Genomic DNA, 12818 nt, shown 5'->3' on the forward strand with positions numbered 1-12818 from the left:
TTATAAACATCCTTATTTGTTTATAAAAGCAACTATTCAAGGACATTACCCTATTTCCAGTTACTAAATTTTTTTCATTATTTTTGTTGATGAACCTTTATTTTATTCATTTATTTATATGCAGTGCTGAGAATCAAACCCAGTGCCTCACAGATGCAAGGAAGTGCTCTACCACTGAGCCACAACCCTAGCCTTTTTTTTTTTTTTTTCTTTTATAGTACTGGGGATTAAACCCGGAGCCTCATGCATGCTTTGCAAGAGCTCCACCACTGAATCACACCTTCAGACTTTTTATTTATTTTTTATTTTGAGAAAGGTTGAATTTGAGACTTAGTAAGTTGTCCAGGTTGGCCTCTCACTTGAGATGGTCATCTCAGCCTCCCAAGCAGCTAGGATTATAATTTCTGATTTCTCCACCGGGAACAAAACTTTTGTTTTATTAACCTAGCTGAGAATTGGCAGTTCCTGGATTTATATAAATTGATCAAAATGCCCGGCCGCTCCAGTTAATAACTTTTTATAATCAGGCTTTGTACCAATTTTGATAACTTTTATACCAAATTTGTGGAGATTTGCCTGAACACTGGTTCTAGGCCTGGCAGCCAAGCCTTTCAGCCTCCATGCTATTCTGAAACCAAGGGCGGTCGCAGCTGAGACTGTGGTGGGAGGTGAAGCAGAAGACTGGTAGGAGGAGAAGCCCAGAGAGGCCCCTCTGCTTACCTTCAGCAGCTTCATCAGCCCCTCCAGCTGGACCATGAGCTCCCGCCTGCTTTCCTGTAGTGCCGACATCCTCTGCTCCAGCTCGTCTTTCCTTTGCCTGCATTAAGAGGAAGAGTCCACCGGGAACAAAACTGTTGTATTAACCTAGATGAGAATTGGCAGTTCTCCTGGATTTATATACATTGATCAGAATCCAAAGGATGTCAAATATTAACAAACTAAACCTGCCCTTTATGTGTCTTCCAGTAAATTAAAGTTCTCAATATTACTGTTGATGAATTTACCAATTTCATGGTTAGTAATTCTGAAAGATTATTTTCTATACCAAAATCCTAAAGAAATTCCAAGTGTTCTGGTGGTTTCCAAGTTGTGCCTTTGTGTTCACTCTGTTGGTGTTGGTTTCTGTGTCAGGTGGAGGCCCAGTGTCTTCTGAACACTACCCAAGTGTCCTCCCTTCTTCATGATACAGAAGCACCTTTCAAAGTCAAACATTCCTGATTTCTCAAGCTTGAAAATCCCTTTGGATTTACATAAATTCCTGCTTTTTGCTGCCTTATGGACACTCCTGGACTCAGCCAACCAAATGCACATTTTTCAGATCCTTCCAGCTTAGCACTGAACACTTTAATAATAATCCCATTTCCAGAAACAGTTAGATGCCAGAAGGACAGTTTTTGCTTTTCTAGATATAGAAATAGTTACTTGTGCCTGAACTGAACTAGGGAAGGAAAAAGATGTATATTACATATTATATAATTCTCTGCTGGAGTCAACATTAGTTTCCCCATCCTTCCCAGTATCACTCATATCTCACTAATATCCCAAACATGGCACAGTGTGAACACAGAGCAACCAAAATTTCCACCTGACTACATTTAGAAACTAAAATGAATTTTTAGGAGATGGGACTCTATATATCTCTAATGATTTTCACCTGCATAGTTTTAATTCTTTATTATTAATTATTGAGGATACAAATTTTAACAATAGGATACCTATGGAAAAACAATAATCTCCATTCTCTAGGAGAAGAAATCATGGTTAAGAGGCTAAGTGACCTAAACCAAAGGAAGAATTAAAAAAAAAAAAAAAAAAAAAAAAAAAAGGTATTCAGCTACACAGAATCCCAGATGATGAAACATTAGAAATTGATTGTGGAATGTCAATGCTACAACCTAACAGAAAAGAACTGCTACTTGGGAATTGAGAGTTCGGGTGGGAATCAATGGTTCCTCTAAAGTCTCTACTCACAAGAGGGTACACACTGTTTCTAAGGTAGAAAGGAAACAAGATCCTAGGTCACGTTCTTCTGAGAAGATTCTTCATTCCCTCCAAAAGAGCATTAAACTCGAAGCTGACCTTGCTCTCTGCTCCCATGTCTAGCTTCTCAATCTTAAGAGACACTCTATATTTTTGTAGAAGTGAAAAGGTACCATACATAGTCAAGGTATAAGGGAGGCTCCTGTGGTTTCACATCTCCGCTGAGGTGCATTGGAAGCATCCTTCTCCTGCTCTCTGAAGAGCCAGGAGAATTACTCACAGGAAAGGGAAAGCGGGATGCCCAGCCAGAGTCTCTAAAGCCAGACAACTCAGCAAGGGAAGAGGAGGATGGCAGTATAACAGTCACTTTAAAATAATCCCCGAAGTACAGACACTACCCAGCTTGTCCTGGGAATTTAAGGAGATAAACTGGTATTTACCAGTTTTGTATTGATGGCTGAATTCTCAGCATGATTAATAATGGACCTCCTGGGCAGGTTTTTCTAACAGGACTGCCTACCTACATGGCAAGAGATTCTAATTCACTAGTTTGTTTCCACTGTAGATTATAGCGTGGGGAGAGAAGAGCAGTCTCACTACCTACCTCAGCAACCGCAGCTCAGCCAGCAACGTGGGGTTCTGCTGGGCCTTCTCAGGAGTGGGCTGGGAAGCCTGCTCGTGCTCCAGACGGAGACGCTGGATCTCTTGCAGGATCTCTCTAGAGAGGAGGACGAAAGAAAGACAGCTGCCTGGTGCTTCTCAGCTCTCCTTCACTTTTTCCTGTTAGAACTTTTAACCCTCACAGCGTCTTATTCTGATTGCTTCCACATGACCAAAATGTGAAACAGACTCCTCCTCGATGCTCTTTCACCTGACAGTCCCTCAACGACACGATCCTTTGTGATGGAAAAGTCAGAAAAACACTCTTCCCAATAACTTGCAAAATCTCCAGGGAAGGGAAATGACAACCAGAATGCTTTATTTACCCTGCTCCTCCCTGGGGGAAGGAAAAAGGCTCCTCGCAACCTCCTCAACCTCCTCGTGCAGGTCCCTATGCAGGTTTTCAGGTCTCCAGCCCCTGACCCTTCTCTCCTGAAGCCATGCGTGTGACTCTAGGTCCAGTCTCTGCCCTGGTTTCTACCAGTCAGTGCACAGTAGCCTGCTGTCAGGTCTTTATGCCTTTGAAGCGTTTTTCCTAACCCAGAGACTAGTCACATGCAGTGCAATGGGCCAGGACAAGATGACCACACAGAGCAAAATGCTTCAGGGAAGCAGAGTGGAGAAAGGAATCCAGGAAGGGGTCACACTGGTGCGGGAGGGGATCTGGAGAAAGAATTCAGGGAGCACAGGAGAGAAGCACTTTGCACAGCCAGAATCAACAGCATGTACATGTACACCGGGGCCCAGGGCATTCCCTGGGCTTCAGCCAGCCTCTGTGCACTGGGGTGGGATCTTCCTGTGTGGTCGGAAGCCATCTAATCTGTGAGGAAGATGAGAACCAGATACACATGTGCTAATCCTGGACTTGAGAAATGGGCTTGATTTATGCATCTTACCTGTTCTTGTTTTCCAGTTCTGCAATAAGTTGTCTCTGCTGTTTGTTGGCATCAAAGTTAAAGCTCACATCAGCAGGAGGACGAGTCTAGAGGAGGTAGAGAGTTGTTTTTTTCCTGATTCAAATGTACCTAGGGTCTAAGACTGACTTGATTTCTTAGAAACTGTTTTTTTTTTTAACTTTTCTTTTTAAATTTATTTGGCTTTTTTTTTTTTTTTTTTTTTTTTTTAAAGAGAGAGAGAGACAGAGAGAGAGAGAGAGAGAATTTTTTTTTTTTAATATTTATTTTTTGGTTTTTGGCGGACACACTTGTTTGTATGTGGTGCTGAGGATCGAACCCGGGCTGCACGCATGCCAGGCGAGCGCGCTACTGCTTGAGCCACACCCCCAGCCCTTTTTTTTAAAAATTATTTTTTAGTTGTAGTTGGACATAATACCTTTATTTTAACGTGGTGCTGAGGATAGAACCCAGCGTCTTGCACGTGTTAGGCAAACTTTCTACCACAATTTACATACCATAAAATCCACCCATTTTAAGTATACAATTCAATGAATCTTAGTAAATTCAAATTGGTTTTGCAGCCAACAACCACAGTCCAGTTTTAGAACATTTTCCATCACCACAAAATATTCCTTCATGGTAGTCTTCAACCACCACTCCCACCCCAACCATAGGCAGCCACTGATGGGCTTTCTGGCTGGTTTTGCCTTTTCTAGAAAATTCATATAAATGGAATCATACAACATGTAGGTTTTAATTCTGGTTTTCACTTAACATGAGCTTTTTTTCCCTATACCTTTATTTATTTTAATGTGGTGCTGAGGATTGAACCCCAGTGCCTCACATGTGCTAGGCAAGCACTCTACCACAGAGCTACAACCCCAGCCCCAACATGAGTTTTTTTAAATGATTAAATTATTGCTTATTTTCTTAGGTGTGTCAACGACATTTTGAATACACAGGAAAATATCTCTATTCTTAGGCAATGTATGCTGAAGTCAATGTATGCTGAAGTATTCAGGAGATATAATTAGGACATATGCAACTTATATTGAAGTGGTCAAGTAAAAAACATGGTAAAATATTAACAATCATGTAATTTAGGCTGAAAGTATGAAAAAGTTCACCATACTACTCTTTGAGCCTTTTTGAATGTTTTAAAACTTTTATTATAAAAGTAAGAAAAATGTGAAGGACAAATAACCTGGTAGAAAAATGGGTAAAAGATATACTCAGACATTTCACAGATGAGAAACTATTCTCAGCCATTATTCATAATCAGGAAAATGTAAATTAAAACCACAAATGGCATTTCACATCTATTAGAGTAGTTAAAAAGAATGAAAATATCAACTGTTACTAAAGACAAAGAATAATGGGGTATATACTGCTGGTACGAGATGAACTGGCTTAAAGACACCAAAACTTCCATGCAACGGTAATGCCTGTTCTGTGGAAATACCTTGGAAAAACTCGTACATGTGAGCATCAGTTACTGGTACATAGATTTATGTAATCCTTGAAGTTTTCTACCCACTTTTTTTTGGGGGGTGGGGGATGCTAGGGATTGAACCCAGGGATTTGTGCATGAAAGGAAAGCACTCTGTCAACTGAGCTATATCACCAGCCCCATCCTGTAAGTTTTATTGTAGCAGCACGTTTACCAGGGGGCTGCATTTTCCTATCTAAGAGATACCATATTTTAGCAAAAGTAGCCTATAGCTGGGGTGCTCTAGAGGAACTGGATGTTTCCCCACTGGCAGCGCCAGCCATCCTTCTTTAACCAATAACATGTTTGTTTCTTTCCTTTTTTATTTGGTGGAGGAGGGTGGTGGGCAGGGTTTGAACCCAGGGTTGCTTTACCACTGAGCCACCTCCTCAGCCCTTTTTATTTTTGTTTTCAGACAAGTTGCTGAGACTGGTCTTGAAGTTGGGATCCTCCTGCCTCAGCCTCCCAAGTTGTTGGGATCACAAGCATGTGCCACTGTGTCTAGCTAACATGGGGTTTTTGAAGTTCATCTGTATTGCTTCATGAACCAGTAGTCCCTTCTTTTTTATTCTTTTTGTTCCTGAGTAGTATTCCACTGTTTCCAGCTTTGGCTATTACAAAGGAAGCTGTATGAGCTTTCACTTACAACTCTATATCAATGTGTTTCCATTTCTCTTGAATAAATGCATTGCTATGAATTGCTGAGGTCTCTCACTTTTTTTTTTTTTTTTTTTTTTTTGTGGTGCTGGGGATTGAACCTAGGGCCTTGTGCATGCAAGGCAAGCACTCTACCAACTGAGCTCTATCACCGGCCCCACCGAGTTATATGGTAATGGTATACTTAAAAATATTTGAGAACTGTCAACTGTTTTCCAAAGTGGATGCATTATGATACAGTCCCAATGATAATGATTGGGGGTTCCAATTTCTCTCACCTGTACCAACACTTGGTATTGTCCTTTTGCTTTTAATCATTCTAGTGGATGTGACATTCCCAATTGTGAGTTGTTTTTTTTTTTTTTTTAAACTGAGATACAATTTACATTCTACAAAATCTACTCTTTTAAAGTGTACAATGCAGCAGTTTTTAGTGAATTTATGACTTGTGTAAAATCGTTTCACAAACCTAAGTCCCCAAAAGAAACTCTGTGCTCATTAGTAGCCATTCCCTATTCCTCCCGTTCCCAACAGACACCATTCTGCTTTCTGTCTCTTTGGATTTACTTATTCTAATTATTTCGTATATATCTGGCTTCTTTTATTTAACAAAAATTTTCAAGTTTTCATCCATGTTCTACCATGTATCAGTACTTCATTCCTTTTCTTCTTTTTTTTTTAAATATTTTTTTTAGTTGAAGATGGACACAATACCTTTATTTATTTGTTTTTATGTGGTGCTAGGGATAGAACCCAGTGCCACACACATCTAGGCAAGTGCTACCACTGAGCCACATTCCCAGTGGCTCATTACTTTCCATGGCTGAATAATATAAGTAAAATATAGATGTTTTATCTATTCAACAGCTAATGAACTTTTGAGTTGTTTCCTCTTTTTGGCTGTTTTGAACAATGCTGCTATGAATATCTGTGTACAAATTAAGTTTTCTTTCTCTTGAGTAATATAGAGGAGTGGAATTGCTGGTCATATGGTAATTGCCTTTTGGGAAACTGCCAAACTATTTTCCAAACTGGCCACACTGTTTATTCTCACCAGCAGTGTATGACATTTTTTCAAAATCCTTGCCAACAGGGGGTTACTGTCTACAGTTTTGACTAGTCACCCTGTGGGTGTGGAGTAGGTCTATGGAGTCGCTCTGCATTTCCTTAATGACTATAGCCTGAGCATACATTTTTTGTGTGCTTATTAGCCATCTGTGTATCTGCTTTGGAGAACTCATGTGGGTTTAATTTGCATATCGACTGATGTTTCTGACCCTTGTTACGGTCTTGGAGAATACAGTAGCCAATTATCAAGAAAGGGGAAAAGGGACAAGGACGTGAGGTTTCCCTTTTACTGAGCAGATGCCCTCACTGAGAGCCCTGTGGTGGCCAGGCCTCACTCACACTCTTGGCTCTGCCTGAAACATGGCCTACAGCAGCAGAAACCTTGTTACCTTGTTCCTACCTAGAGTTAAAGGATTTAAACTCTTTTCATACTGTGTTTTCTAAAAACACACCAAAACAGCAGAGCAAATATGGGTGGGAGAATTTTGACCAAATTACAAAAGAATTTTCTTTTTTAAAAGATGATCCTTCTTCTTTCAAAGAAACATGGACCAGCAGCCAGCTGAGTAAATTTTCCATATTGTAATCAATCTTGTGACAGCCCAAGCTGACCCTCAGAAAAATGCCTTGTTTTGAGACTGAATCTAGAAATAAATAATAGGATTGCAATTTCCTTCTTTCCTTCCTTCCTTCCCTCCCTCCCTCCCTTCTCTTCCTTCCCTTTCTTTCTTTCTTGTTATAATTTCTGAAAACAAGAGTTACAGGGTACATATAGTTGAGGAAGTAAGCGCTAAAGGAATTTGCTTCTTATGAAGACAACAACAAATGACTAAAGAATCCTTCCAGTTCTGAGTGTCCGACAGTGAAGCTGAGGCGTCTTCCACAATGGAGGGTTAGCGTGGGAATCAGGTCATTATCTATAGAGATTGCTAACTAGGTACATTCTTTGCCTCCAGAAAGCACTACTACTAAAAAATATGAAGAAACAAGGTGTAGGGCTGGGCTCCTACAGCTGGGTGCACCAATCCCCATTTTCAGGATCTAACAAGGGCTTATTTTAATCAGTGAAAATGTAAACAAGCCAGGCTGCCATGGTGTGAACATCCCCACGCTTCCTAAGTTGAAATTTCATCCCCACACTGAGGTGCTGAAGGGGTGGAAACTGTTCATGGGACCTTTGGGAGGTGACTAGGACTAGGTATGGTCCTTGTGGTAGAGCCCCTGTAACCTGGTGATCTGGCAAGTTGTAATCCAGTGGTGTGCATTTCTGCAGACTCCTAAAAGAGTCAAAGGCTCTCATCTTTATGAAACTGGTAGGATGAGTCCTAAAGAAACCTCTTAGATTGTCTTTACACTGCACGGCAGTCTGCCCACCATCCAAACTCACAGAGACTAACTGAAGGGCTGCGGATTATTAATAGCTCTCAAAAACCCAATAATGTTGTTTAAGACAGTGGTTACAGCTAACTGTTAATCAGAAGACTGGAACTTGACTCTTCTTCCTTCTTTTCAATAAAGATCGATGAGCCCTAATCCTAGAGGTTCTCATTCAGTAAGTGTGACGCAAAGCCAAGGATCTCTATATTTATTAAATGTTTCATATACAAATGTAATATGTAGCCAGGGTTGACAATGCCTATTTTTAAAATGTGTGCAAAACACTGCATGGATACTGTTAATATCTAATTCTAAGAAGCCATGAGGATGTTCCCAAGATGGTATGTGCCTAAAGCAGCTCAGATAGTGGGGCTATGAAGGCTGGGATACCCGGAAAAGCCTAGCACAGATGTTTTAAATGAGCAGGGTGTGGTAGTGCATGCCTGTAATCCCAGTAGATTGGGAGGCTAAAGCAGGAGGATCACAAGCTCCAGGCCAGTCTCAACATTTAGCAAGGCTCTAAGCAATTTAGCAAGAACCTGTATCAAAAAATTAAAAAACATAAAAAATAAAAAAATAGGGCTGGGGATATAGTTCAGTTGGTAGAGTCCCTGCCTTGCATGCACAAGGGCCTCTGTTTAATCCCCAGCACCACAAAATAATAAATAAATGAAATAAAATGGGCTGGGGATGTAGCTCAGTGGTAAAGTGCCCCTGAGTTCAATCTTTGGTACCAAAAATAAATAAATGAATGAATGAATGAAGAATAAATAAAAGTTTTAAATGTGAGGGAGTATGACAATGGGTGATGGTTTATCCTTCCTGTCAATTTCCTCCTAAATTTCCCACAGTGATTTTTAATTAACACTTTCCAAAAAGGGGGTTGTAATCCAGTGGTGCTGGGGATTGAACTCAGGGCCTTAAGCATGCAAGGCAAGCACTCTACCAACTGAGCTATATCCCCAGCCCCAAGGTAAACAAAATATATGATATAAATCTAACTCTGGTGACCTTTGTGATGAAACTTGGAGAATCTGCTGTTATTACTATGATTTATTGAACATTACAGTTTTGTTTAAAGATGGACACAATATCTTTATTTTATTTATTTTTATGTGGTGATGGGGATTGAACCCAGTGCCTCACATGTGTGAGGCAAGTGCTCTTCTGCTAAGCTGTAACCCCAGTCGCCACATTACAGTTTTTTGTTTTGTTTCCCAACTTAGTTAAAAAGGAATTTAGTACTTGAGAAAAAAGAAAAATGAGTTCTCCTGGTTCATCTAAGCAGCCTAAAATGTCTTTCTTCAAGGGTCAGCCTGAGTGGGCGTGTTGGGAGTTTGGGGAGAAGTCCCTGGGCTGATAGGGAGGCACTCTACAGGGTGCTTTGCTGGCTGCTCAAATGATCTAACTGGCTCTCTTTGTAGAAGAAGGTCTTTGAAAAAAAATCAATACAAAGCTTATCTGGCAGGCTATAAATAAATTCTTTTGAGCAGTACACCCACTTTATGCAAAGCACTTGTATAGTTGTTAAGATTAGAGGATTAGGAGTCTTCTGTTTAACAGAAATCCAGTCAGGAGGAATCCTTCCTGAGAGGCCCAATACTTGTGAGATCACTGCACATGGCAAAACAAACACAGGGCAAAAGGCACCAGAGGCAGTACTCACCCTCCCCATCCTAACAACCATTTCACAAGAATTAGAGAACTGGTATCAGGAACTACCAGGTGTAAACAGCCTTATCTTGGTTCAAAGTTAAGGAGTACAGGGATCTCGGGGTCAAATGGCTTTGCAGTTTTTATTTACAACACTTTAAAAGCACTATGTGAGGTCAACAAGGCTATTTAACGGCATTACATATACTAAATTATTAAAATTCAATTGGTGCAGCCCATCTCAACAAATTTATCTATATATTTTTAATTTCTAAACTAGCGGTTGGGAATGATTGAAGACAGGTGTAAGTAAGGTTTAACTTACCTCACTGTACTTTTCTTTTTCCCCAGACTTTTTTCTATTTAGTTCTGTTTCACTAACCTTTCATGTTAAGAGTTAGACATGCAACCTGTTTCTAGCTTCTTGAGAAGAGGATTTGGAAATCTTTGGAAGAGGAAATTTTGAAATTACTTCCTTGGGGAGAAACAAATCAAGAATTTCCATCTGCAGCTTTTGCAACTCTCTTTTCCTATGAAAGCATAAAGTGGCACGCCTTGCTATACCTGACAGACTGTGTTTGTATGACCTGCTCCTGGGTGAGCTGTCCTGCATGTCCTGCCTGGCTTCATTCCAGTGCTGTTCCTGCACTCTGGTCCTGCAGCCTCAAACTTCAGGACTTACATTCGTTTAAACACTCCCCTGGGCCATATTCCATCCCCTTCACCTGGTTAACACTTAGAAAGTCTGTGGTTTGGGTTTCAGATCATCCCTCCTATCATCTCCTTCTTTGCTTCTAAGTTTAATTCCCTTCCTCCTGGATTACCATTTAAAACTATGCAACATGGATAGTTTCTTTATCTCTCTCAGGCTTAGTTTCCTCACAAGATTATTCTGAATAATAAATTAGCTTAAGACATATGCAAAACACTGAGAATAATGACTGGCACATAATAAATATTCAATAAGTGTTAACTATTTGTACTATTCTTTTAGCATGTTACGGTGACCTTTCTAGTCCTTGTCAGAAAGCATCTATTTCTCACGTTGACAGCTAAGCTTGTTTCTTTCAGTATGTTCAAGATATTCAATTGTCTTTTATTCGTGGAGAAAATTCGTAAAAGTTTTATCACAAACATCTTGCAGCACTGGATGTAATCAGATATTTTATTTGAGAATAAGGGTTTTGGGCCAGTTGTGGTGGTGCAGGCCTATAATCCAGCATCTTGGGAGGCTAAGGCAGGAGAATTGCAAGTTTGAGGCCAGCCTCAGGAACTTAGTGAAGCCCTAAGCAACTCAGTAAGACTCTGTCTCAAAATAAAAAATAAAAAAGGGCTGGGGATATGGCTCAGTGGTTAGGTGCCCCTGGGTTCAATCCTCAGTACCAAAACAAACAAACAAAAAAATAAGTCTTCTTTTCCTTTATAAAGAAATTGTTTTATTATTTCTATAGAAAAACTAATTGCCAAGACTTTGCAGGAGGAAATTTAGAGATTTTCTCATCTCTGTGCTGGCATAAAGCTATCTTTTATACCATTCCTTCTCCAAGGAAAGGATGCTTCAGTGGGCCAGGCTCAATATAAATTTGCATTCCTAGGATGAATCTCACTTGATCATGGAGTATTATCCTTTATACATCTTGCTGGATTCAATTTGCTAATATTTTGTTAATGATTTTTTGCACTGTGTTTATGAGAGAATTTAGTCAGCAGTTTTCTTTTCTTGTAATGGCCTTACATTGTTTTGGTATCAGTGGCCTGACAGAATGACCTGGAAAGTCTTCCTTCCTGCCTTCAGATAGAGGATGCACTAAGCTAATCTTATTTCTTCTTTTAGCATGATAGCAGTGCACAGTTAAGCCATCAGGGCTGGGGATTTTCTTGGTGGAAAGTTAATTATAAATTCAATTTCTTGGGCTGGGGATGTGGCTCAAGCAGTAGCGTGCTCGCCTGGCATGCATGCGGCCAGCACCACATACAAACAAAGACGTTGTGTCCGACGAAAACTAAAAAATAAATATTAAAATAAAAAAAAAATTCTCTCTCTAAAAAAAAAAAAAAAATCTCTAAAATAAATAAATAAATTCAATTTCTTTAACAGACATAGCGCTATTTGGTTTTGTTTGTCTTATAAGAAGTTTGTCTATTTCATATAAGTTGTCAATTTTATTGGCAAAAGTTGTTCATAATTTTCTTTATCATTGTTTTAGTGTAAGATCTGTAGTGATAATCCCTCTTTCATCCCTGAGACTGGTCATTTGTGTTTTTGCTTAATCAGTATTGTTGAGTTTATTGATTTTATTGATCTTTTTAAAAAACTCAACTTTGATTTTCTCTTCGTGGTTCCTTTTTTTTTAAAGAAAGAGAACACTGTAGATGACATTATAGGTTTCTTCAATCTCCCCCCAAACATCCTCCCTGCTTCTGTCCCTGGGGTAATTTCTCTCTTGTTTCACGTTTACATTCCCCTACACAATGTGTACATTAATCAATACTAATTTCTACCACACTGCTGGGTGGTAGAAATTACTCACCGTGTTTCCTGCTTCTGCAGCCAGTCGGGCAGCATAGCGGGCTATGAGTCGGTGCTCCTCATCTAGCCGGCTAGGACTTTCCAGGACACTGCAAAGGAGATAAAAATTCAACAGGTGTCTATTAAGCACCCCCAACTGTTGTTCCATCCTTAAAAAGAAGACACAGGAGAAAAGCTGATAATTCAGAATAATAACAAAAGAAATGCAGGCCTGGATCGCAGACAATAATGGTCTCCTGAGACAAAAGGGGACTCAGAGATGTGAAGCTGCAGGTGTCACTCTTCCCCAGCATATACCGCACTCTCCCGCACCATCAAAGGGACACTTCTTTTTGAATGAAGGACTAAGACAGGGTACTCACAAGTTCTGAGTTAGGGATTTCTAACCAAATGTTGGGAAAAATTCATGACTTTTTAGACCTAGATCTTGAATTCAAAAAGACCAAGAGAAAACTAGAATATCATGAAAAAAGAAAGAACTGAGAAAAAGTATACTTGACTTGGCTGA

At 39.9% G+C, this 12818-nt stretch overlaps 1 protein-coding gene across 1 annotated transcript in view; it reads right to left on the reverse strand.

Annotated features, from left to right (window-relative positions):
• The window catches only part of Dtnb (dystrobrevin beta), a 227110-nt gene that overhangs the window by 34053 nt on the left and 180239 nt on the right, over window positions 1-12818 (reverse strand). Inside the window, exons 12-15 of the mRNA XM_076833871.2 lie at window positions 12312-12399; window positions 3537-3622; window positions 2585-2698; window positions 721-817 (exon numbers count right to left, since the gene is read on the reverse strand). Of these exons, the coding sequence (XP_076689986.2) occupies window positions 721-817; window positions 2585-2698; window positions 3537-3622; window positions 12312-12399 (385 nt within the window). The remainder of the gene's footprint in view (window positions 1-720; window positions 818-2584; window positions 2699-3536; window positions 3623-12311; window positions 12400-12818) is intronic.

The sequence above is a fragment of the Callospermophilus lateralis genome, chromosome 14 (assembly GCF_048772815.1).
Source record: "Callospermophilus lateralis isolate mCalLat2 chromosome 14, mCalLat2.hap1, whole genome shotgun sequence".
Classification (NCBI taxonomy): domain Eukaryota; kingdom Metazoa; phylum Chordata; class Mammalia; order Rodentia; family Sciuridae; genus Callospermophilus; species Callospermophilus lateralis.